This window comes from Rhinolophus sinicus, linkage group LG06 (genome assembly GCF_036562045.2).
Source record: "Rhinolophus sinicus isolate RSC01 linkage group LG06, ASM3656204v1, whole genome shotgun sequence".
Taxonomy (NCBI): domain Eukaryota; kingdom Metazoa; phylum Chordata; class Mammalia; order Chiroptera; family Rhinolophidae; genus Rhinolophus; species Rhinolophus sinicus.
The window spans coordinates 106,644,159-106,671,905 of NC_133756.1; the positions used below are offsets into that span (position 1 = coordinate 106,644,159).

Here is a 27,747-nt window from a genome sequence, read left to right on the forward strand (position 1 = left end):
TATCATTCTCTAGTAGATATGAATTTAGATTCATCCTCTAGAGTGACTTTAGGGAATCCTATATAAATCTTGACCAACAGCATTTTAATCTCATTCTTAGCTTTCCATTTTTGCATGACTTCTACTGATTTTTCGTTCTCTCCAGTTACCGGCTAAATACAAGTATTATTATTAATTCATGTTATGATTCTCTAGTTCAGGATTTTTCAATGTCAGACTATTGGCATTTGGGATGGGATAATTCTTTCTTCAGGTGGGGTTCCTCTTTGTATTGTAGGATGTATAGCAGAATTCATGGTCTCTACACTAAATGCTAGTAGTGACTTCCAGTTGTGAAACCAAAAATGTTTCCAGACATCAACAAATGTCCCCTGGAAAAAACAATATCTCCCCCAGTTGAAACTACTGCATTAGTTACTACAACAGAATAAATATAAGGCATGAATAAGATCCTTCCTTAAAATAGTTTAGATATGCTAACTGGTACTTAAAATCGTACAGTTAGATGACACAAAGAAATAACACATAAAATAGTCAGTAGAAAACTTGCTTGTAGAAATGTAAGCATAATAGCGAATAAGCAATAATATGAAAGAAAATACAATCAAATTATAGTCCAGCAAAAAATATGTATATATATAGTCCAGCCTGCATCCCATATATATATGTATATACACACAAATAGGTGTTTGAAGATAGAATATGAGGGAGAAATAATAGCATCTACAGTCCACTCCTACCTTGTGTTTGAAGAATGATGTTACTATAAATTTATTGAGAAAGGATGTCAATTTAGTCTGATCTTTAGTTGAGGCATTGTTTTCTTCACTCTATAGAACCTTTCCTGGACTACTCTAGCTCTCTAGAAGCTGTATCAATCTTCCAAGCTCAAGGCTACAAAAATCCCACGAATCTTCCTTGATCATCCATTTTTTATTCTTGCAGGCTGCTTCCTTTTTGTAAATGTGATTTGTCTTGTTAATAGGATTAGGCTAATGCAGTCAGTGTTAGTTGTGGGTGTTTCCCAGACATCTTTGGAGATGGACTGTAGGTGAGGTGAGACAACTCACAAAGGAAGATTTCCAAGTGGCTGGGGAAAAAGAAGCACAGAGTGAATGATTAATCTTATTTCCTAAGATTGGATTGAGGGAAACTGTTGCTACTGATCTCCTTTCAACATCACAATTACATGAGTCTCCTCTTATCTTTTCACAAAGATATTCTCGATTTGATTTTCTCAAGTATGAAAACAATGAATTTGAGGTCTCCCTTTAAAACAAGGGTATACTTATAGATTTCAGAGCTCCCAAAAGTTTGAAAAGTTTTAAAGTCTCAAAAGCATTCTGTATTAGGTCACTGGAATGGTGGACCAAATGTGTTCTTACATTAAAGTCTTACCTTAAAATGACGAAAGTCAATCGATGAGTACAAGTAAGTGCTTACTCCATAAATGAACATATTTAAACAAACCTCAGGAAACATGTCCAAGTTTTCAGGCATTTTTTTCTAAAATCACTAACTGACAAAATAATCCTTCCTCCCTTTTTGTAAATTAAACAAAAGTTCATAATGTCCAGAAATTTATATGCAAAGGCAGCATATGAGCCTTGTTTTGTTGTAAAATGAGAGGCTCTTGATGAGGTGATGTTTGTAGAGGTTTATTTAGGGAGATTAGCTAAGGTGTTAAATTAATTATTTTCTCTGGTTTGAAGAAAACTAGTCATTATTAACAACTCTCTGGAAGAAAGTGGTCTTCAGAGACTCAATATAAAGAGATTCAGGGAGCCAAGCTCATTCTTCTCCAGAACAGAGAGAGTGTGTTTGGAACTCACCTGGCTGGGGAGACTTTGGAAAGCTACCACACTTGGAAGGCTTGATCCCTGAGCTGACTTCTCTGTGTTATTACTTCTACAGCAAGCATTGGCGAGACCATGGATATGCTCCTTAGGTGAGTACACAATTGACCACTGAGTAGTTCCTGCATCTTTCCTAAAGGCAAATAAAACAATTTCCTAATTTTAATTTATTTGTAAACTGAGGTTTTTCCTATGAAATGACGTTGTTTGCCAACTTAGTGAAAATTGTTCCATTCCTGTTTTGGCGTCCTATGTGTATGTCTGTTGGAATTAATATAATGATTAATTTTAGTTCTTTAGTTTTATGCATCCCATAGTTGTTCCCATATATTATAAGGACTCAGAAGGTAGTGTCCAGATATCTTGTATTTTTGTACCTGGTGTAGATTAAAAACATTTTTAAAGGAATATTTCATTCTATATGTAGTACACATTAGAGTCTACTTTAATAGTGGTACATGCCTATATACACAAAAGATGACAGTTTATATTATATAACTAGATAACACATTCAGTGATTTGAGGAAAATATTGTTTTAAAGTGAAGAAAATGTTGTCTCTTAAGAAGTATAAGTTTTCTGACTTAAATTTTAAAGAAGCTTGGAAATTATATCCAAGTTATATCTTATCACAATGTGAAGGGGTGGTTGATAATCATTTATAGGACTTGGAAGAGACAATCATTTTCTTTAATTTTTAGTGTCTTTGACTTAGTGTCTTTGGTATAGATAGTAGAGGGGGAGGACTATTCAACAGATCAGTATATTCATTTAAGTAGATTCTAGATAGACTCTGTTCCAATTTGACAATGTTTGGTTTCCTCTTCATTAATTCTTAAAGTATTCACAACATTTTGTAAAACAATGTTTTGGGATGTGGATCCTGATTGAGATAAAAAAGGATATCCAAGGAAAAATCCCTGACAGTTACATGAAATAAGGAAAATTGAAGCTTTTCAAATATCCTTTGCTAAATCAATGACTAGCACTGAGCCTTATGATGGATTTTCAGAGCATTCAAGACCAACCACCTGGGGCTATAAATTGTGTTAAACTCCTGAAACTCAAGCTATGTGGTAAAAGTAAGACCTCAAAAAACCAGGGTTCTTTTTTTATGATAGAGAGAGGGAGGCAAGAGGTGGATAGTGTTCGTTCAAAGCCTAGTTCTCTACAGATCCTGAGAACTCTCCTTGTCTAAGTTTTCCATTTGTGTCACATGAGCAATCAAGCCTGTTCTGCTCCAAACGCAATGTTATTATCGAATCGAATCACAGCCAGAATCAAATATTACTTAGACCTTTGTGTATTCAGGTCAGAGGTATAAATACCTGATTTTCTTCCCTCAGAAAAATGGACTCAGACATCTCGCAAGACTTTCATAAATAACTCACCTGTCTCATCTGCCTGAATTACCTTATAGACCAAGTCACCATGGGATGTGGGCAGTTTCTGTTTGTCATGTCTCTGTGTTTCCTGGGAGAAAGTTGAAAGCCCCGCAAGGAACTCTGTGCAAGGAACCATCACAGCAGACAAACTTCAAAACCAGTATTCTACTGAAAAATCTGGTGTCCATTGCCAGAAAAGTCTGTCTCTGGCAATTCCTCAGCTCTGAGGAACATATGTGTGATATACACAAGGAGACAAAGCAGATCTTCTGCGAAGATGGCAGGAGTCTGCTCTGTTTGCTCTGCTCTGGCTCTCAGGAGCACGAGGCTCACAGACACTGCTCCATTAAAGAGGCTGCTGAGGAATCCCGGGTAAGTGATGGCTCTGAAAGCACTTTGAAAGCTGGGGGGATAGAACAGCAAAGAGATGATAAGGATGTGAGGATCGTGATGATTAATCCTCTCTTTATTGAGTCTCCAGTACCAATCTAAGCACCAGTAATGAAAACACACTGGTATGCCGACTTTCATGGAGCTTGCGTCCAATGGGATGGTGGTTAAGTTGATGGTCATCATTTTGATGATACAGCATCATACTCAAGGCCTCATAAAACCCTGCTTTTGAGAAAGAGTCTCTGGTATAAAAACTACAAATGCCAAAAAGTTTGCTATGGGGTGCATATTTGCTAATACTTGACAAAAAAGTAGGATAAAGTGCATTGGAATTAGCGTAGAACAAGTATCACTCGTTCCAAATTCTGATGAAAGATGCTTCATCTGGAAGTAGCCATGCTATGTAAAATCAGTTTCCTTAGAAAAATGAATACGTTATATTGTGTGGTTCAATAGGTTGATATCTCCTAAAATTGATCATTTTAAAGACTGATGTGGTATATAAAGCTGAAAAAAACAAAAGAACAAGACAAACAAATGAAGAAATAAAAACTCATAGGCATAGACAACAATTTAGTGGTTACCAGAGGGTAAGGGGGGAGGGGAGTGGTAGATGAGGGTAAAGGGGGTCAAATATATGGTGATGGGAAGAGAATTGACATTGGGTGGTGAGCATAAAATGTGACATAGGTGATGTATTACAGAATTGTACACCTGACATCTATGTAACTTTAATAATTGTCACTCCAATAAACTTTAATTTAAAAAAAAGATGAATAGAGAAACATGATTAACCTTACACACTATCTAAAATACTTTTTTTAAACATCTATCATTTGGGGTCTGAAACTAAACCTATTTGCTTCTCTCGGCTAAAATTCACAGTTCTTTTACAGGCGAAGTTCTCAAACCAAATGAAATCTTTATGGGGAAATATCCAAAAAATCCAAAGAATAAAGATGGTGGAATATCTGTCTATTGGATGGTATGTATGAGAAAGTAATTATGTATGAATTAGGTTACACATACATGCCAGAAAAATGAATTGTGACCAGCAATTTAAGAAATGTGCCTGTGATGGTGAAAACGGATTCTGCGGGTGCTAGAGAGTAACATTAGTTTATTTAGGAGAAAATGTAACATGTTAAAAAGGAAAACAGGAAAAGAAGAAAAGAAAAAGGCTATGATTGGAGAGAGCATGAATCCATAACTATTGGGAGAGAATATGCAATAGAATAAGGATTAATGTCCTTCAAAACAATATGAGAGCCTGTGGCTTTAGATGGAGGATGGAAGCCCATTCACAGAGCAAAGGAAAACAGAAAAAAAAGGGTGGGGAGGAGGGACATCAGTTTGAAGTGATGAGAATTTCAGGAAGATATTTTCTGATGGTTTTTAATCCTGAGAGAACAATGCAACATTGCTGCTAAGAGGGAGAGGTCAGGCTGTGGAGCAGGGACGGTTAGACAGTGGAGACTCATTTACTATCACAAAGATCAGACTATTGCATATTATGATTGATTAATCGACGATAAATTTTAATTGCTTGCATGCAGTCTTTCAGATTTGAGAGGATGCATGTGAAGGAAATTATCAATGACAAGCTTTTCTCCATTTGTTTCAGGAACTCATGAATTGGATGGAAGTGGTTTGAGGGAAGAGTGGGATTGGCTTTGGGTATAGTTAAAATGGAAGATAAAGGAAGAGGAATAAGTTTGTGGTTTCTGGCAAGTGGGATGACCCGAAATCAGGATGCATGTAGTTTATTGGTAAGGAACACGAATCATTAAACTAGATGCTGTTTTAAGCACAGGAGGATAAGGTCACCCTGAGTATTTGATCTAGAAAATCTATATCCTTACAGACTTATCTAAATGGACAGCAAGATGAAACCAGAGATTTTTATGAGACTCTGCAACTGGTTCTCCATGAGGAAGAAGAACAATATTTAGAGAATCTTATTAAAGAAGGCTCAAAAATGTTTGAGCAACTGGAGAAATGTGGAGCTGAAATGATCGAGAAGGAGATAAGCCTAAGAGCAATGTATGAGGAGCTCGTGCACCTGTGCCATAAACCAGATGTAGAGCTGCTCCAGGTAGGAATTCAGCATGTGATATGCATATTTAATATCAGAAGCCACACATTTCCATTATTTCATACCAAAGATATATTTCTGTATCTCCTGCATCTATGGTGAGGGGTCTCTTCCAGTTGGGAATAATATAGATAAGCCGCAACTCCTGACCTGATCATGAACAAGCAAGCTTTATGGAACTGTGATTATGGAGGTTCCCCAGGGAATGTTTCCCATCCTAAATGTCCTCTTATGTCTTGCTTCACTAAAAACCAGCAAAGAACAAATTATTCATGGGCATTTAATTGTGGTCTGCAGTTGGGCAATGTGGAGACATTTGGTTAAAGCACCTATATATGTCTTCTTTCTGTTGGGATATGCTTGGTTTCATTTGCCATTAATTTGGGGGCGTATTACCTTTTGGGGACAAGCCATAGAAAAGATCTCTTTGCAGAGAGGTGATGGTGACAGCAATGCAAATAATTACCCTTGTCTTCTGTTTTCACACAGGATTTTCAACTCACCAATAACAAAAAGAGACCAAAAGGATGGTTACCAGAAGGGAGGGAGTGGGAGAAAGGGTGAAAAGAGAGAGGGGTTTATAGTCAATAATATGATAAGTTTACACAGTAAGAGATAATTGCTAGAAGTAGTGGGGTCATCACATTGTAAAATATAAAAATGTCAAATCACTATTGTACACCTGAAACTAATATAACCAATATATAATTGTATACCAACTATAGTTAAATAAAAATTAAATTTAAAAAAAGAATTTAGATTCTGAAAACGTTATCTTTAGGGAGGAAAATAAAAAGTAATTTATAAGATAGTTTGAGGGCAATAGTGATTCGTACTTTTCTGAACTTGCCCAAATCCGAAGACTGGTTGGCAGAATGCCCTATTTCTGAAGAAGTCTAAGCTTCTCTTTTCTTTCTTGACAAGAATTAGGGGACAAACTGACAAGGTGAGTTTCATCTTCAATGCCAATGGGAGCTTGTGAGGGCTGTGAAAGACTGAGCTACTTCTACCAAAGTGCAGACATAATTTCTCAGATTGTATCCAATTATTTTTATATGCACATGTTGTGCATGTTTTACTGAATATGATTTCCTGTCCCCTTGATCAAAAGTTAACCTTTGTCCTTACTGTGGTGGAGGGAGGTATGTGTTGTTGGGTTCAATTAACAGTTTCTAGAAAAATGGTCATTTATGATTTTAGATTTCAAAATCAGTAAGAACTGAAAGTGCAAGGACTAGGTATTCCCAGACAGCAGGTGACAGAGGCAAGAACTTCTGAGAAATGGGGGTGGAAGCAGGCCAAGAAGAAAACAGAGAGATTCCCTAAGAATGACACAGTTGTATCCCATAATTGTGCAGGAAAGGATTTAGATGAAGAGTGTTCAGTTAAAGGCTGAGGACTTTCCTTAAACAATGTGTGGTTGAGAAGCCTTGGGCACCAGAAAGTGTAACTGCATCTTCCTCCTCGTAGGACTGAGCGGGTGCAGCTGCACATGCCGCAGCCTCTGCAGCCACAACTGCCTGCGTGGCCCATCACTGGACTGGTGGACAGGCTCAACCGCTTCCGAGGTGAGTGTCGCACATTGGTGGGAACACCTGGCAGGGCCCTTCAAGAGTGATTTTTATGGATGATCTTGTCCTCTTTCTTAATCTTCACCTTGTAGGGAAGAACAGCCTGCAAAGAGACATGTATAGTCCTGCTTAGTCACAGAGTCACTATAATAGGGAAAAGATAACGTGAAAGCTGGTGTACCAATACATGGGACTCAGGATTATCAATTACTTATAGATTTGATAAGTTAAAGGACATGCTCCAGAAAAGGGATCCTTGAGCCCCTAAAGTTATTATCATATAAAGTATCAGTTGCTCACTGAGTCATAGAAAACTGGATGTTAATTCAAGGTATTCCAATTTCAAATAAGGGCAATGAGTTATATTTTTAAAAATATTTTTTTCTTTAAAGTTTCTGAGTAATTGAATGTGTAATGTATGTTTCAAATGATGTAATCAGAAAAAAGCACATAAAAATTAGTGCAGAAACCAAGAATTTATGAATAACAATGATGAAGTAAGTTGGTGGTGGATGAGGCTATATATTGAGCCCACGGTAAACCTAAACCTGGAGAGTTAGTCTAGCAGAAAGAGGAAGTCTAGTCCTCAGGTGGAACCAGCTTTCTAAGGGAGACAATACTCAGTAGGAAACCACTTCTAAGAAGGCATCTAGGTTTTCTTCAATGTCAATTTGTTTACTTAACGAGAATATCATTTTATCCTGGTAAAGTGATCACAGTTTATTTGGTCTCAGGTATATCTTTTTTTTCCTCCCCTGAGAAGGGGTGGTGGAGTAAATTATATTGCTATGGACTTGGAAGCATTGCACAGGTATCTATCTTTTCAGGTGTCAAGAAAATAACCAGCCACAAATAGACATGACTTCCCTCTCCTTTATGATCTCTGAATTTTTAGGAAGTGTTTTATATTGCAATTAGGTATTTGTTCAAGAGACACTCTGGCATCATTTGAATCCGATATTTTTTAGTCAGAACTACCCTTCTAATTTTGGAATTTTTTTTTCCAGTGAGACACTAAGGAGAACCTTTCTCTCATAGACAGTTTTATTTTTAACATTGATTTTGACTGGAATATTCTCTTCTCTCCACAGTGGAAATTTCCTTCACTAATGAAATAACCAGTCACAATATCAGGCTGTTTGATGATGTGAGAAGGCTGAGGTTTATGCATGACAGTCTTCATGTGTCTTTGGATCCTGGAACATGTAACTATTATGCTGCGTGGGGAGCCCAGGTCTTCACCTCTGGCAAACATTATTCGGAGCTGCACGTGGATGACTCTTGGGATTGGGCGGTAACACATTTCTCCTTTTATGTCTGAAGGAGGATAATCGTTACACTCTCTGGACCACCACCCCGATGACTCATCAATTTGTAGAGAAACCTCTGGGCAGGGTTGGTGTGTGCCTTGATGCTGACAGCGGAAGTGGAAGTTTTGTGGATATTGCGAAGTGTTCCCTCATAAACCATTCCCGCATTAAGCCTTCTCCTCTCCAGAGGTATCTAGATGACATGTTCAGTTTCCCTTTCAGGCCATTCATTTACACGAGCCATTCATGATTAGAGCTGAGTCAGGAACCTGACTTTCTGCCCACGATCTCCATATCTGAGGGAGCCCTTCTCAGTTGAAGCAAATCAATGATAATTTGTCTTTTATGCTTCTACTTTAATGTAATCTCCTTTTCTTATTATTCGGTCTGACGATAGTGTGAAATGCAAACTTTTGTTGGGTCCATTTTCTTGACATGAAAATCATATGTTGTGGTTCATTATCTAGAATATATGCTGTTGTTGCTTACCTGTTTTCTGAGCTTGCTGGAGTCACCAAAATAGATACGACTGTGATCCTGCTTTATCATCCCGAATGCAGGAACACAGGGTTTGCATAGCATGGACAGACCAGGTTATCTGCCATAACCATGTCAGTTCTACTTTCTTCTCCTTCCTCTTGGTCTAGTCAATAGTGCAAGTGAACTTACACTCAGGGAAAAAAAACAAATTGACAGGGAAGTTTCCACTGACTTTTAGGACCTGTTTTAGAGAACATGGAATAACTGATCCTTTTCTTTTACCATAGAATAAATGACAAGAGATAGAGAGGAAGTGTCTCTAGCTTTCACTGCTGTGTTCTCAATAGCTAACACATTGGCTAGGACATCAGGGACACTAAACAAATTTTTGCAGGAATAAATTAAATGGATGAGACAATTACTTTACTTGAGAGGGGTTTGCTATAAAAGTTAGGACATAAATTCAAAACTTTACAGTTTCAGGATTTGAAGGCTGGTATGAAAAACTGATTAAATCACATATGCTGAGTTTAAACCCCATTGATTTTTCACTGGTGTGAGAAAATGGCATCGTTCATGGGAGGAAGAACGTATAGAGACTAGGGCTGTGTGTGTGTGTGTGTGTGTGTGTGTGTGTGTGTGTTTATGGTCATGGCTGTCTTACATTGTTAATTTATTTAAGATCATTGCCCAGGATCTGAGAAAGGAGATGGAAGGACAGAAAAACAAAATGCAGACATAAACTCCCTACTATCTATCCCCATTTCACTATCATACAGTATTGCCTTGGTTTTTGTTTTAATTGTTCTTGTCCCACGCTGAATTGTAAATTCACCATTGTATTTCCTCCATCAAATATGTTTTCCTAATATATTATTAGAAATTAAAGCTGATTAATTAAATCAAGGTGGTTTCTTAGACTAGAAAATGAGACTCAAGCTTAACAGACATTGTGATCTACCATACATGAGAATGAGTGTTGGCTGCGTTGTCTGGAACAGGTCACTTAAATTCACTTTACCAATATCTTCATTTGTCATTACTAGTAATGAGTTTACATTTATGGAGATCTTACCATGTAGTTTTCCTATAAATTTGTTTAATTTACATATAAAAACCTTAATCCATTATTTCTGATGAAGAAACGGAGCCGTGATTAATTTAGTGATTTGAACTAAATCAATAATTAAGTCTCCAATATCTGTGTGCTTACCTTTGCTGTGTGTTGCCTCTAAAATATACATGACTCTAAGGTGAAATGATATAGGAAATGGAACAACCTCCCAATGACTGTTGGTGAGAGTCAGATTACCTAATGCAAGGAAAGAGTATTCTAGGATCCGACACAGTTAATCCTGAGAAACGTGTACTGCCAATATTAAAAATATACATATTATTAATATTAGTGCAGAAATTATCATATTTACTTTGGTTTTCTAGACATTTTCCTCACCCCATTCTATCAATGGCTGATCTAGACTTTTCTTCTGACAACAGCTACCTCAAATCACCTCCTTTCTTATTCTCAGTAGATGGCTAGTAGCACTCAATAAAATGAAGTTCACGTAGTCCCTTACATTCATGCTCTGACACCTTTATTCCAAACCACATCAGCAACCATCATCACTGCCTCTCAATTTATTGGCAAAAAAAAAAAAAAAAAATAGTAACAAAGTTAGTTTATATCTTTCATAGAGTAAATGTTTATGAAATGCCTTTATTGTGCTTCGAATGAATTGTTATACCCTAGATATACACAGTCCCTGACATTCCCTTCTCACATAATTTTTTAGGAGACAGACATTAAACAGATAATTATAGTACTAGGGTTTTGTGGCAGTAAATTAATTACTTGATTTACAAAGAAAAGGGGTTAATCATATTAATTGGGTTTAGAATTAATGTATTTCAATGAAACTGAATATCTACATAACTGACTGATGCTTATTATTTACCTGTCTTATAAAAACTAATAGAGATGGAATTTCATCTCTGGTTATTAGGGCCTTTCACTATGATTTCTCATATTTCAATTCATGTGCTGTCTACTACATTTACTTGAGTAAATCAGATCTTTCTGGGTTTTTAAAAAAAATATTTTGGAGCTATTTGTAAAGATAACAAATGCAAATGCCAAATAGTGAAATTTTCAAACAATTTAAATTCAGTTTATATCCAACCCAAAATATATTCAAATGCCAAAATAAGTTCCAGATGAAATATACAGTTAAATGTGAAGAATATAACAATAAAATCAGAAGAAAATGAAGGTGTGGTTTAACAAGTCTAGATAAATTAGGACCTACTAAACCTAAAAATTGGAAAAAATCACAAAGTAAATGATCTACAAACAAAAGAAACTAATAATAAAAAATACAGCATACTAGGAAAAATATTTGCAACGAGTATAACAAAGTGTAACCATAACTAACTTAAAGGCTCTTTTAAATCAATAAGTTCAATATTAATAATTAATCTCCACCTTCCTCTCCTATGGGTGTGTGTGTGTGTGTGTTCAGGTTAGGAGAAAAAGAAAATAAAAGGAATGAGGAGGATAAGGAAATAAAAACAAGCCACAAGTTAAGTATAGAATGAAAATGCATACAGTTAAGCCTGCTATCCTGAACTTCAGCCACAAACTTAATATAGAAATAAATCTGTTACTTGAGAGAAGAAAAAAAAAACAATAGGGCAATATGATGGCAGGCTTAGATGGTGAGTGGAGATGATTACTGAAAAATAATAAAGTAGGAGATTGTGAGGAGCAGGTAATAGAGAGTTAATCTCTATAATGTATTGACCTAGAGTTGAAAGGATCACTATACTAAGTAGACGCCTCTCAGTCTCATACATTTCATCAAAAATGTTTTGATTCTTACTTGTTTTTCATAGTTATATCAGGTGTAGACAATGCTTCAGAGAAGTTCATTAGCCCACTACTAACTTTTGATCTATGAACTTATTGTGATCTGTGATTTGGGAATTTTTGTAAGTCACTACAATTAATTTGTTTTTCAGAATACTGATCTAATGATCCACAACGTTTTTACAGTTTCATACCTATAATTCAGTCGCCATAGATTATGCTGCTGTTGAGTAGTAAATGTATCTCAAAGTCATTCAAACTCTATTTTGTGAAATGTCTTTAATTCCAAAAGGTCACAAACAGGAAAAGCAGTTCTTTATAATAAAATATATACATACTTATACATACATGCTGACAAACCACTTCAACCTAAAGGACAATTTTCTGAGAGAACTCTGTTTTTTTTATCAGAAAACATTTATTTTTAATTGCCTTATAAGAAAAATGTTCTCTGCTTAAAAAAAAATCATAATCAGCATAATGGATTCAGGTGGAGCATAGAGGGTTTTTAGGCAGTAAAACTACTCTGTATGATACTATTATGGTGAATATATTTCATTATAAATTGTCCAAACTCATAGACACCACCGAGAGTGAACCCTAAGGTAAACTATGGATTTACATATGGGACTCTGTGTCATTGTAGGTTCATCAATTGTAACAAATATACTACTCTGATGGGGAATGCTGATAATGTGGGAGGCTATGCATGTGTGGGGGCAGGAGGTATATGGGAAATTTCTGTACCTTCCTCTCAATTTTGCTGAATCTAAAACTGGTCTAAAAAATAAAGTCTATTTTCATATGAAAAGATGCTCAATGTCACTAATCATCAGAAATGCACATTAAAACCACAATTAGATACAACCTAGAATGGCTATCATCAATAAATGAAAAAAACAACAAATGTTGGTGAGGATGTGGAGAAAAGAGAACCCTCATGAACTGTTAGTGGGACTGCAAATTGGTGCAGCCACTATGGAAAATAGTTTGGAGGTCCTCAAAAAATTAAAACTAGATTTACCTTATGACTCAGCAATTCCAATTCTGGGTATTTACCTGAAGAAATCCATAACACTAATTTGAAAAGATATAAGCATCCTTATTTCACTGCCAAGGTATGGAAGCAACTGAAATGTCCTCAGTAGACAATTGGATAAAGAAGATATGGTACATATATACAACGGACTATTAGCCATAAAAACAAAAATGAAATCTAACCATTTGTGACAACGTGGATGGACCTAGAGGATATTATGCTAAGTGAAATAAGTCAGAGAGAGCTAAATATCATATGATCTCACTTATATGTTGTGGAATCTAAAGAACAAAACAAACAAACAGACAAAAAACAGAAACAGACTCATAGATCAGAGAACAAACTGATGGTTACCAGCTGGGAGGGAGATTGGGAGGCTGGGCAAAAAAGGTGAAGGGATTAAGCAGTACAAGTGGGTACTTACAAAATAGTCACAGAGATGTAAAATACAGTAGGGAATATAGTCAACAATATAGTAATAACTATGTATAAAGCCAGGTGGGTATTGAACTTATCAGGGGGATCACTTCATACATTATATAAATGTCTAACCACTACCTATACATCTGAAATTAATATGAAACAATATTGAATGCCCACTATAATTGAAATAAATAAATAAATATTTTAAAAAAGATTTATGCAAAAGTCCTATTGCAGTTAATATATTTTTAGGTTTAGACTGAAGGGTCACTGAAAGGCACACATAAAGTCACTTTATGTGGGCTTAAAAATGTAAGATCAAATAATGGCATCAAACAAACTAATCTAATTATGAGGTGTTTGTTGTTTCCTTAAATAGATTAAGCGATTATGTAAATCCAATCAAATGACTTGAACTTGTATTTACACCTACTATAACGTAATCTTCCATTAGTAGTGTACTATAATATGTTAAAATTGTTCATTCTTTGGAAATTCTACAAAGGAGCTTAAGAATAAGATTCAGTCCTCCACATTTTCTAGAAAATAAAGACGCTCGTTGGTGGTCAATATGATGCCAAGTTACATCCTCAGTGAATACTGTCCTATAAAGCAACCAACCTGGCTAACTTTGACAACTTTTCCTGTAAAACTGTTATCATAAGAACATTTAAATGGTCATTTGTTGGAATTTAGAGAATGTAGGTTCCTATCCACCTTCTCTTCCTAAGATTACTTGACATCTTGAAATTGTTCTCTCATTTTTGAGAGGATTTGAAAACCAGGTGTCTCCTATGTAGTTGGGTGGTTTTCCTAATTCTGTATTGCCTAATCGGGTAGTCACATGCAGACATTGAACCCTTGATATGTGACTAGTCTGAATTGGGCTGTGTTGTAAGTGTGAAATGCATGAGGAATGTCAAAAACTTAGGACATTTAATCTAGGAATAAAATTATGATAATCATTGCAGAAAATACTGAAATTGGAAAAAAATAAAATTATAAAACCAACAACAAAAAAACTGGCTCTTGGAATAGATCAATTAAATTTATAACTGCCTAGGAAGACTCATCCAACAACAGGAGGGGTGGTGTTCAAATCAAGAATATAAGATGAAGAATAAGAAGGCAAATGTGAAGGTTCCTTCAACATTAATAAAGAAGTAAGAGGATTTTATTAACAATTGTATGCCTATGCATTTGGCAATTTAGATGTTGGATAAATAAATTGGATATAAATTCAATGCCCATTCATTATGTTTAAATACCTATTAACAAACAAAAAAAGGGAGTGACATTTCATAATCTTATAAAATTATCCAGAAAAAATATAGCATATATTATACTCAATGGAGAACTTGAAAGCTTTCCCCACAGAATATGGAATGAAATGAGAATGTCTGCTATTACCACTTATATATACAACACTATTATGGATGCCCTATTCAATACAATTAGACAAGAAAAAGAAAAATATCTTATAAGAGTTGGGAAGAAATAAAGCTATCATAATTTGCATGATTAGCATAAATGATTGTATGGTTACAAAATTTCCCAAAATCTATAATTAGTGAAGTAAGGAAGAAATGTAACCAACTATATTTCTATAAACAACAATAAAAAGTGGGAAAGGAAATTTAAAATGCATTTAATAAATGCACAAACATCAAATACCTAAAAATAAATCTAATGAAAGATCTACAATTTCATGCATATTACCTATTAACCACTCTTGAAAGAAATTAAAGAACTATGAGTACTGTAACTGAAGATATCCAATATTTGTGGATTGAAAGACATAATATGGTAAATATGTCCATTCTCCCCAAATAGATTTATAGAGTAAATACCATTCAAATAAGTAGTCAACAAGTGGTGTGTGTGCGTGTGTGTGAGTGTGTGTGTGTGTGTGTGTGAGAGAGAGAGAGAGATTGAGAAGTTTATTTTTAATGTGTGGCTGGGGATCTTAGATATTTTATGCTCTAGAGTCTAGACAATAAGGGACAGACAGACCACACTAAAGACGTATTAGTATTATGGGTTTTGTCACCTCAATTCTTTCCATACCTAAATAGCACAAATAAAACTGCTTCCATATTGTGGGGGACATTTGTGAAAAAGAGATACATTGTAGTAGGAACAGAGTATAAAGATCTCTCTAAAAAGGTCCATGTCAGCTTTTCTCTCCTTTCAGGAGTGAGCTTGAGCTAATTTAGGATGTGGTAACCCAGGCAGCTGCAGTGGACTTACATTCTCAATAACTCACAATTTTATTCATTGCTCGTTACCTATTGGATGAAACTGTTTATAGCTCTTTTTTAATCTCAGAGAAAACTTAAAACTTAAAGACAACTACCCACATTCCTCTACGTCACAAGGGGTCTTTCCCTCCCCCTTGTGCTAAATTGGGATTAAGAAGTACCTCAGAAATACTAACACTTTAAACTGAATTATTTCAAATTGGATCCCTAATGTGCTGGTGAGCAGGACTAACTTCCCAGACATATTAGGAAATATACCAGGATGCACTATGTTCTGAGGATACAGAAAATAGCATCTGAAGATGTTTTAAAAAACTTTCCAATGTTCATTTGAAATGCAGTTCTGAGAGAGCTTGGAGCTGCTGCCTTCAGGCTCTTGCTATGCAGCATATTGAGAATGCCAGGCTGGTAACTGGCTCTAGGGTCTGAGTCAGTTCCAAATCTTCCCGTCAAAAGTGGCTCATGTTAGGGTATAAATGATAAATGTCTAACTATTACATTGTTTTGTACACCTGAAGCTAATAAAAACAAATAAACAACTCCACAAAACAACAACAACATAGGCTCATATCTGGGGGGGGAAAAAAAGAAGTACAAACTTCCAGCTATAAAATAAACAAGCCACAGGAATGTAGTGCACAGTACAGGGAGTACAGTATAGTCAATAATATCGTAATAACTTTGTATGGTGACAGTTACTAGACGTGTTGTGGTGAACACTCGAATCACAATGTTGAATACTAGAAACTAATGTAATATTGTATGCCAACTGTACTTTACAATATTTTCCAAAAAAAAATAAATAAAAAGTTGACTTGAAAACAAAAAAGTGGCTCATATAAGCTGAAAAGCAGATGACCAGGTGAGCGTGACTTGAGCTGTGTTTCCTAAGTGTTCACATCTCTTTATAGTTGGCCAGGGAGTCCTAAAAGCAGTTTTATAAGTTGTTCACCTTCTGCTAAAAAGACTCACCAACTCTTCCCAGCAACCACACTGATGTCAACCTGGAATTCAGCGGTAGTTTCTAGTAGCAAAATCCGACAGCGCCTCTCAAGATGTTCAGGTTTCAGAATGTGGGGGATCCTGTTATCTGTCGTGTTAAAACCCATGTTGCACTTCAGATGGATGTGTTGCTGTTTCTGCCCTGGCTTTTGATGGCACCCTCACCCTCACTCCCCATCCCGACCCTGTCATGTGAGATGAACTGAAGGTTTGTTTTAACCCACTGGTGTGAACTGATCTTCCAAGAGACTCTCTAGGCATAATAGATTATTAGTGTTCTTTTGAAAATATTTTATTTGGTCCATCTGTTTTTTATTTCCAAAGTGTCTGACATTTGTGTTATAAGTATTTCCTTGGCCTAACAAACAAGACCTTTTTTCAACATTCCACTTTCAGAGTTAGGTTCATATGAGTAGATATGTCCTGTTTTATAGCAGGCCCACTGTTGGCCATAGGAGGGACTCAAGCTTTTTTAATCTGTGTTTTTCGGGAGCTTTTTCCTGTGGAAAGATGTTGGTGAAGGAATCTCAGGTTCGAGATTCCTTCTTTGTTTTCTCCTTCAGTTATAACACCTGCTTTGTTTTCTTCTTCAGTTATAACAGCAGAATCTTTTTCCTTATTTGAGATATTATGAACTTTTCATTTCTCTATGTATGTATTCATCTTTCCTACTAACCTGTAATCTCCAGATTCTAGGGGTTTTGTCTTACCTTAAAAGACTGGGTTTCAGGGAGGGAAATCAAGAAGTCACTAGTACTTAGTAAAACATAGTAAGAATAACAGCGTCTAACTTACTCTATTTATTTTTTTGAGGGAGAGATGAGATCAAAGCCTGGTATAGGACGTTGAAGTGCTGTCTGAAGTAATTGCAAATCCAGGAAATAACAGTGTAAGTGCTGGACAAGACCCAATAAGAGAGAACACCATTTACTACCACTCACTACGGGGGACATCCTGCACACATAACCATTTAATTTTTACTAAAACATGAGAACACTAGAAACTTCTTCCTCTAGATGCTTATGTAGATGACATGTAACATGTTGACAAATGTTTGAGGCAATTTTCCAGAATTAATTTTTCAAAAAGACCTCAAATGCATACCTATATGTGCCTTAACAGTACACATATTATATCCTTAGTCTCCTTAGGATACAGTTTTTGAAGTATCTATCACTGCTGGTCAAATGACACTTCTGAACTTATGTTAATTTACAATCTATACATTGAGTAAGAGGACTGCTACTTTACCTCTTTTTAGGATATGCTGGCTTTTATCATTAGTTTTCCAAATTTTTGATAATTTTTAAATGGAGAATTTTATTTAGATTTTTATGTTTTGAATGTTTCGCAAGGTTAGATTATCTTTGTATGTTTATAGAAAAGGGACTAAATCTCAAACATTAGATAATATAGTGAAACATCTTATATGGAAGCATCGGTGATTTGCTAAACAGTGATAGTGTCAAAACGATACAAGTAGCATCACACCTCTGGTAAAATTAATTTTCTATAGCATGTATAAGATGGCGAATATAGTGAATAATACTGTGTTGCATATTTGAAAGTTTCTTGCATCTTACCCCAAAACATATCTACATTCTGTTAGTCAGCCCCCACATATTGTTTTCTACAGGGTTGTAAACCTAATCAGCCATTTTGACATCTTTCTGTGTAATCTAATCAGCCATTCCCACTTCCTTTGAAGACATTAGCCAATCGCAGGAAGAGGCTGTGGCCTGAGGTGAATGGAATCCCATAAAAGGTACATTTTTCAAGAGACTACTTCTTCTTCAGGGTAGTGTGACTGAGTTTGCAGCTCCCAGCAGAGTGGAGAGCTCTTGCTGACCTTGATATCAGCTGGTCTTCCAGAACGTCCAGAGGTGAGACCACTCAGAATAGGCTCTGGTGAGTTTGGAATTTAGAGCAAATAGCTTCATGTCTACTTTCTCTTATACAGATACATACTTTCAATTTACCTGTTAGCATGCTTGGGTCTTGTCCAAGCGAACAAGTGGCTTTCCTAGTTAATTAATACGTAAATATTGATAACTCCTAATTATCAATACTTAAATTATCTGTGACTAGAACATTGGTAATATATTGATATTGTTAGGTGTTTGATTATTTTTATGTTATTACATTATGTTTTGCTATATTTGTTAGATTTTAAAAGAGATTTCCATAGTTTTTATACAATTATCAAAGTCATAAACCACCTAGAATGTTCAACATCATGTAGGTACGTAATAATAGTCTTTACACACATCAACATAAAAGTAAAATGAATTGCATTAATTAGAAAACCCTTATAAAGATCCTATTTGCTAGGCCTTTAAAACCTTCAGTTTGCAGACTTGATTTGAAAACTGTACAAAAGATATGAGACCAATGGTAAGGACTCCGTAGATGTGGCACTGGTCACAATGGGGGAATATCAAAATAAAGATGAACCAGTCATGCTTCCCTGAACTGCATGTCTGGACTTTCTAGTGTAGAGAGGACACCCAGTGTTCTCATTTTTTCTTTTTTTTTTCTTTTTTAAACAATTGATTACTTGTTGCTGATTATAATTGTAGCTTGAACATTCACCCAAAATGTGAAGGTGCTGTGATAATCTGAACTGATTTGGAAAAAATTGTTTTCCTGAACTAGAAATAACAGATGATTTTTATAATTTATTGTTGGAAAGGAGTTTTGCTATTAAAGTTAGAATCATAAATTCAACTGTTTCTAGTTTTAGGAGTGGAAAGATAAAGTTGACCCAGCTTAAACTAATGAGCCTAAGTTAACCTAATCAGTTTTACGGTTTGATTTGTCAGTTCAGAGGCAAAAAACAGAGACCATTCACATAGATATGGGTGTGTGTGTGTGTGTGTGCGCATGCGCGTGCGTCTTACAGTCAGAGAGTCATGGAGAGAGAGAGAGAGAGAGATCAGCTAAAAAAGTAACTCTGGAATCATTCTAGCTTTTATCCTCTTCTCCAGTCATTCTTCTCATCTAACTCAGTTAGGTGTGATTTGTTTATTTTAACCAAAAAAGATGCCGAGGGCTCTGTTGTCTCATTTTCTCATTTCTATCATAGCCTAAACCCAATCTGTCCTGATTTACCAAGGTTTGTACGGGGGTCAGCTAATAAGTAGATTATGGACCTACTTAATAGGAAGGTGGAGCTCAAAAGACAAGCCAAAGACGTTCTTCCCTCCTCTGGAAAGAATGGCATTCTTTTTCTCCCTCCCTCATTTCTCTCACTTTTTTTTTTTTTTTTTAAATTTTCAGAAACATGGATTCAGACACCTTGCAAGCCTTCCAGAAAGAACTCACCTGCTCCATCTGCATGGACTTCTTCCTAGACCCTGTCACCATAGACTGTGGGCACAGCTTTTGCCGTCCCTGCCTGTGCCTGTGCTGGGAGGAAGGCCAAACTCCAATGTGCTTCCCTGAGTGCAGGGGAGGATCAGAGAAGCCAGATTTCAAAACCAACATCGTACTCAAGAACCTGGCTTCCCTTGCCAGACGGACCAGAGCTTCCTACGTCAACAGCTCTGAGGAGCACATCTGTGTGGCACACAAAAAAGCCAAGAGGCTCTTCTGTGACGTTGAAAACAGCCTGCTCTGTGGGCTCTGCTCTCAATCCCCAGAGCATGCGGCTCACAGCCACAGCCCAATGCAATGGGCTGCGGAGGAATGCAGGGTAGGTGACGCCTCCAATGCGATGGGAAAGCCGTAGGCTCCTAAATCAGAGCTAGATGAGGATGATAAGGAAGTTGGTGAGAATGGAGATGGTGGAGGTGGTGATCTTTCCATGTAAATGTCAAGATATAAGTGTATCCTCACAATGCTGTCGACCCATTGAGATCCTATTATGGGAGCTGTGATGAGCTGTTACTAAGGGAGGTTTCCTTAGAAACATTGTCCAAATATGTAGAATCGGTGTGATTGTGGGGCAGGTGTCTGCACCAGGAATGCCGGCTTCTGATGCAAGTTTGACTTGTGCATAGTCAGGTTATGTAAAAATCGGGGTGTACATTTCTCAGGAATGGATGATATGATCAGGAAGGTCCCCCTAAATGTTCTACTGATGTTTCTGTCACTTAATGTACCAAATATTAGAATCAAAGTATATTAATGTGAAAAAATCAGACCTCTTCATTTTAACTCAAGGTGGCTGTTTTCAATGACTGCCTCTTATCATAAAATAAGGGATGAAATTTACAAAATCATCTTCTGTGTCGCAGAAGCTCATGGTTATTTTGCAGGAGAATCTTCTAAAGAGAATGGACTCTTTATGGAATATGACTCAAGAAATGCAAACCAGTCTGAAGCAGGAAACAAGCAAAACCCAGTCATTAGAGGTAAGAAGCAACATGTTCTGTTTATTTGTATGCAGATTGATGGCTTAGACTTTTAGCTAAATTCAAGTTGCTGGTTAAAGGGTAATGGTTTCTGTCCAGGAAAATGTAGTGGTTTCAGGTGATGTATCAGTACTCACAAATACACTGGCCAATAGAAGTCAGTGCAAGGAATGCTGATCCAGCTGACCCTTGAACAACGAGGGGAATTAGGGCCCCACAGACTTGCAGTCAAATGCCCAGTTATAACTGGCTCTCCCCAAAAGTTCTCATCCCTTGGTACCTGCAGGGCATTGGCTCCAGTACCTCAATGCAGCCCAAATCCAGGGATGTTCAAGTCCCGTGTATAAAACAGTATAGGATAAATGCATATATCGACTCTGCATGTGGGATCCTTAACCTCGGATCAAAAGTAGTGTCTTTGATGTGCCATTGGTTGAATCATGGATAGGAATCCCTGAGGTACAGATGGCTGACTGTATATTTATACTGAAACAAAACAAAGTATTATTGGACTCTCGCAGTTGAAACGCATGTGGTGCCAGGGACAACATGTGTGTGGCATAATCCAGGCTTGATACGTGTTCCTAGTTCAACTTTCAGGGTTTGGATACATCTTTTCAGAAACTGAGTATAAGACAATATTGCACTAAGTTTGGCTGTGTAGGAAAGGAGAGAAATAAAGTAGTACCCAGAGGAAAAGTAGAGAATGTTGCAAAAATCTGTAATCTGTAATATGGTGTATACATACATATTTTAAGTATGTAGAAAAATCCGGGAAAGGAACAAAAGGAAAAGAAGATTACAGTAACAGAAAATAATTGAAGGTGTAAGAACCCCAAAGAGCATCACAGATAGAGAGAGCCTGGGACCCCTTCGGGGGCTCAGTTTAACATGAAAACACACCAGGACATAGAGAAAGCATGGACAGAAGGCCAGCAAACACTCAAGACATTTTGAGGGTTGAGGTAGAAGATTTGTCCAGTAAGTTCTTGATGAAGCTAAGGAAATATTTGATGTTTGAAGATTTCTGCTGAGAGTGAGGATATGTAACCCCGTTCACCCCCTACTTCTGCAGGAGTATGTGGCCTTAAGGAAGGTGATGATCAAAGCTGAATATCAGAAGATGCATCTGTTTCTCTGTGAGGACCAGCACCTCCATCTGGACACAATGGAGAGAGAAGCCAAGGAGATTTTCCAACAACTCAAGGAAAGTGAACTCAGGATGATGCAACAGAAAGAAAGCCTGAAAGTAATGTACAGAGAGCTGACTGAGATGTGCCACAAGCCTGACATGGAGCTTCTCCAGGTGAGAATGGAGGGTCCATCCTCACAGACAGGAACCCTTTTGGGAGCAAGGTGGCCATGACATTCAAATGTTACCTGCACACAGCATTACTCTCAGCTAAGTGATGATGCCCCCTGACTCATATCATTACGTTTGTACAATCACTTATTTCCTAGTATCCTGGTCATCTTTGGGAGATTTCTGTCCTCGGTAGCTAAGACAGGACAGAATTATTTCAGTGTAATCAGGAGTACCATCCACACAGACAGATTATTCAAAATCAGGAAACCTCTGTGGCCATGGGAACGTTAATTTTGTGAGGGTCATTCTCAGTTTGTGTTCCTCTGATTCATTGTCCCACTCTGTTATCTCTACAAATGCAACTTGTTGCAGACACACTGGGGTTTTACCCATTGCCTAAGGAAGATTTGTGCACTCTTCAATTATTTTATATGGTTTCCTATTTTGCTTTAATTGTATCATAAATGGTCAGGTCTCTCTATGGGAATAAGATGGAACAATGAGTGACACTGGAAACCTAGTTCTTGTTGAATGACTTCACACCCCTGCCTGACTTCCTTTCACAATATACCCTGAGGAAGCCCCCCTCGTGTTTTAGTTTAAGTTCTGTTATTTAGATAGCCTGTGATTATTCTGTAAAGGGAATAGGGAAAAAATACATTATCAAAACCAATTCTAATGTATAACAAGACAGAACAATCATGATTACTCTTTTATTTTATTTTATTTTATTTTATTTTATTTTATTTTATTTTATTTTATTTTATTTTATTTTATTTTTTGCAGGACATGGGAAATGTATTGGAAAGGTGAGTTTACACTAAGGATTTCTGACTTCTGAGCCAGTCATTGTCTGTCGATGAGGCATGTTTTAAGTTATTAACATTGTCATCTGTGGCTATTTTCCATTTTCTTTCAAAACAGGCCCTGAGGCCTTCTCCTGGGTCTCAGAAGTTTCCTTTTTATGTGGCTGAATACAAATATACCTAAAACCCATCTGACATTCTGGGCTTTGTTCCAGCCAGTCAGCCCCATCCTCTCCAGCCTTATCACAATAAACATTCTGAAGGGATCTTTCTGAGGTATATCAGACGAGGCACCTTCACTATAGAGTGGAAGGTAAAAAAGACAGGAAAGAAGGAGCTTTCCTAAGAGTGGGAAGGGAGTGTGTACATTTGTCCCCAGGAGTAGCACTGACTTGGCCTGTTCTATCACAGCAGACCCCACCTTGTAGGCAAGATTTCAGGGGGAATGGCTTCCTGGTCCCACTTCAGAGCAGGGCTGCCAGGCTGGAGTTCATTCCCCTTGCTTGGCAGAAAAGAGCAAAGCAGTCTGGCCCTGGGACTAGACACTGAATGTATCACTGGTGACTACTTGCAGACTCAAGTCTCAATGGCTTTGCCTGAATTTCCTGCTCTCTATAAGACACTCAGGATTTTTGTATTCCCCGAGGTGGAGGAGATAGTAGGAATGATTCTGTATAGTTTTAGACATGGAATAATACCTGAGAAGAATGGGGAAGTTGGAATTTGGTATAACTTTAGAATAAAGGCAAGGTATCATTTCTTACATCCCCAAGAGGGTAGAATAGAATGTATGTGTACCCAATTAACCCCCAAATGGGAGAATTCTGATGAAATACCTTGGATTAAAAGTTCCTATTTTTGTAACGGTTGTATGATCATGCTTTGCTGTGGAATGCCTGATGTCATTCTTTATAGGACTGAATTGGTGCAGATGCAAAAGCCTCAGCCAGTGAACCCAGAGCTCACTTTATGGTGTTTCCCTGGAATCCTAGACATGCTGAACAGCTTCAGAGGTACGTGTCAGCCCTTTGGCCTCAGGCCTCAATTCCTTTCTGGTTTTTGGGAATGAGCCTTTCTCCATCTTAGTTTTAGTTTTGCTGATGTGAAGGTGGTACATGACTTTTCAAAATGATCTCTTCTCCCTGTATAGTTATCACAATGATCAAAACTGAACTTTGCAAGTTATAGTACTGAAAATGAAGAGCAAGATACATATTTTTAATTACACCTAACATAGGCATAATAAGAGAAGAGTAATCGGGTTGGTCATGTGATTTTGAAGAGAGAGATTATTTACTTCCCAGAGTAGCCACCAATAGTGTGTTTATTCAGTTTACTCCACTCTTGAAAGTTTAAATATGTGATTGATGGCTTTTAATTGCTTCTATATTCCAACTGTATTTATCATGCTTTGCACAAAGAATATTTATTATTTATAAAATCAGAAAGTTCTGACTGAAATAAAGACCAAAATTTTCAGAAGCAGAACAATTTTAATGCTTTTAGATCAATCTCGAAACAAGTAGAAGGAGAAGGCTCTGAGCATGACCCAAGCATATTAGGCCCACACTAGAGAGCAGGTCTAGACGCAGAGGGCTGAAATCGGGATCAGGCTAATGTGGGGTCCAAACAGGTAGTGTAAAGACAGAACATTCTCTTCAGAAACTTCTACTCTACGCATAATGAGGATTTCCGTCAGGTATCTTAACACTTGAAAATGAGACACGTACAGCTTATATCCCAGTAAATACCCACATAATAGCAAAGTGCTGTCTATTTATTAAACAACACCAAGGATAATCAACACAAGAGATTTCTAAAGTAAAATTAGTTTTATGTGTGTCCTGAAACATACTTCCTGAAGGTTGACATTAAATCACTGCTTCACACTGTTCAAGATACGTTCTTTTTTGTTTGTTTCCTTTTCTTTTTCTGTATAAGTTGAAGGATTTATGTGTTCTGCAAAGGTAGTAATAACTTCTGTTCTTCATAGATGTCAGTCAGGACTCTCTTTGCTGTCTTTATTTTCCTTTTTTTGGAGGAGGGGCAACTGAAGAGACTCTGCCCTTCAGACATGGAAATCCCATCAGTGACCTTATTTTTGCCTCTTTCTGCAGTGAATAATGTTCTGACTCAGGAAACCATCACTCACTATGTGAACCTTCCTGAGGACATCAGAAGTGTGATGTTTGGAGATGACCGTCAGGACACGTCCAGAGAGCCCCAGAGCATGCAGAGCTTTGCGGCATGGGGAGCTCAGACCTTCACCTCTGGTAGGCATTACTGGGAGGTGGACATGCCACACTCCTTGAATTGGATCCTGGGAGTCTGTAAAGATTCCTTGATAAGTGATACCGGTATCACTATTGATTTTGAAGAAGCTTCTCTCCTGTTTTCCTTGAAGATGAACAATCATTATCGTCTCTCCACTAATTCCCTACCCTTAATTCAGTATATGAAAAGGCCTCTGGGTAAGATTGGAGTCTTTCTCGATTATGACAATGGAAGCGTGAGCTTCTATGATGCTGACAAAGGTTCCCTCATATGTAGTTTAGTTTCTTCCTCCTTCTCTTCCCCTCTGAAGCCTTTCCTTTGCCTTGGTTCCCCATGAGAAGTTGTGGTTGACCATTTATTGCATGAACTTCCATGTCTGAGGAAGCTGTTGTCATGTGAGGCAGCAGGACCATGCCTGTCTTTGAGCACATTTCAGCTTAAGGGAGCACACTTATTATATGTTTACAAAATGCATAACCATGCTGAATGTGTAAATGTGTTTATTAAATTTTCTTTTAATAAAAATTGTTTATAATTGAACATAACCAATAGCTTTTTCTTCTTTTTAAAATAACAGTTGTATTAAGATGAAACTTACAATACATATAGTCACAATTTCCCCCTAAATACTAACATAAAATTGTCATAAAAATTATAATCCGCTTTCGTTCCAAAACATGCTTTTCACTTCAGCATGCTTTTTCTTAGCAATTAGCACACCATATTTCCAATTCTTCAAATCCTTCATTCACATTCAATAACACTTTGCCTCATCTCGCCCAGTACAATGAAAGTGATCTTTCTTTACAAGCACAATTATAAATATGAGCTTCTGGAGTGTAACAGATTCTGCCAAACTCTAGTAGGTTTTTAAAAAATAATCTTGGGTAATACATTTTGTCACATTTCACCTGTCATTAAACACAGAGTAGACAGATTAGTAAAAGACTCAGATTAGTAAACACTGAAAAGACAGATTAGTAAAAGACAGAATTGACTGTAAGGGAAAATGTTTAAAAATTTAAATTTTAAGGCAGAAAATTCTTTGAAAGGGTTACAATATACATAATGTAGAATCTTAAAATTACCTTTGTTTTTTGACATACATGTTAATTGAAGCTCGTTTGGAATTTATATTGAGTAAATGAGCAGACAAGTTATGCAGAACATATTGACAATATTTTTTTAAATGCAATTATTATAATACACAGCCCAAATATCTTTCAATGGATGATTGGATAAAACTGTGGTACATTACATGATGGAATAGTACTCTGACAAAAAGGTGAAATATTGCCATTTTCAACAAATTGGATGGATCTTGAGAGTATTATGCTAAATAAAATAAGTGAGATGGAAAAGGACAAGAACCTTATGGTTTCACTCATAAAAAGGATATGAAACAAAAAGTAGCAATGCAGAAAAACCAAAATGAACTCATAGATATAGACAATGGAATAGTAGCTACCAGAAGGGAAGTATGGTGGGAGAATAAAGAAGGCAAAGAGGGTCAAATACATGTTGATCGAAGGAGACTAGACTTTGGGTGGTGAGCATACAAGACCATACAGATGTCACATTGTAAAGGTCTACCTGAAATTTATATGATGCATTAACCAATATTCTCCCAATAAATTTAATCAGTATACAATGATTGTAATATGCAAATACACACATATGTAGTCTCTATGCTAATAGAGTCTCTAAACACCCTGCTTCCTCACACACAGGTGACTTTTTCTCAACCAGAGAAAAATCTGAAGGGTTTTAAACTGAACAAGTGCCGCTAATGTCCTAGCCAATGTTTTAACTGCTGAGGACAAACACAACAGTGAATACAAGAGACACTTCCTTTATTTCTGGTATTTTATAGTGTTGTAAAAGTAAAGGAACACATATTCTGGGTTCTTAAAACAAAAGCCTGCCGTGGGCCTGAGGGTCAGCAGAGACTTTAATGTCAAATCGGTTTTTAACCCGGAAGGTGAATATATGTGCAGAACGGACTAAATCAAGAGGAAGGAGTAGAAGTTGGACACTGACATGGCCATGCTAGATGAACAGGTTTGATTATGACATGCAAACTGTTTTCCTGCATTCGGACCACAAAGTAGGAATCGCAGTCATACCTGTTTTAGTGACTCCAGCAAGCTCACAAAACAGGCACACAACCACAGCATATATTCCAAATAATGAACCACAACATGTGATTGTAATGTCAAGAAAATGGAAAGAACAAGTCTGCGTTTCACACGATCGTTATATTGAATAAAAATAAAAAGAGGTTACATTAAAGTAGAAGCATAAAAGACAATAAAATATCATTGAT

The 27,747-nt window shown here is 36.8% G+C and overlaps 2 protein-coding genes across 2 annotated transcripts; both read left to right on the forward strand.

The window, feature by feature from the left end:
* Positions 1 to 1,931: 1,931 nt before the first annotated feature.
* Positions 1,932 to 8,859, forward strand: LOC109451373 (tripartite motif-containing protein 43). Its single transcript, XM_074337075.1, is given in 7 exon segments — positions 1,932 to 1,948; positions 3,276 to 3,612; positions 5,498 to 5,728; positions 6,218 to 6,288; positions 7,199 to 7,296; positions 8,391 to 8,591; positions 8,594 to 8,859. Coding segments are annotated over 7 exon segments (1,221 nt in total).
* Positions 8,860 to 19,813: 10,954 nt separating this feature from the next.
* Positions 19,814 to 25,873, forward strand: LOC141572432 (tripartite motif-containing protein 64B-like). The gene is made up of 5 exons (XM_074337126.1): positions 19,814 to 20,374; positions 20,940 to 21,035; positions 22,111 to 22,391; positions 24,063 to 24,160; positions 25,265 to 25,873. The coding sequence occupies exons 1-5, from the start codon at positions 19,964 to 19,966 to the stop codon at positions 25,756 to 25,758; spliced, it is 1,380 nt and encodes a 459-aa protein (XP_074193227.1). The 5' UTR covers positions 19,814 to 19,963; the 3' UTR covers positions 25,759 to 25,873.
* Positions 25,874 to 27,747: the final 1,874 nt, after the last annotated feature.

What these genes read in the sequence shown, in the direction of transcription:
- LOC141572432 (XM_074337126.1), top strand. Translation starts at nt 19,964, where the DNA reads ATGGATTCAGACACCTTGCAAGCCTTCCAGAAAGAACTCACCTGCTCC. An exon ending in GGGCTGCGGAGGAATGCAGG is followed by an intron (nt 20,375 to 20,939) that starts GTAGGTGACGCC and finishes GTTATTTTGCAG; the next exon opens with GAGAATCTTCTAAAGAGAAT. An exon ending in GGAACCCTTTTGGGAGCAAG is followed by an intron (nt 22,392 to 24,062) that starts GTGGCCATGACA and finishes CATTCTTTATAG; the next exon opens with GACTGAATTGGTGCAGATGC.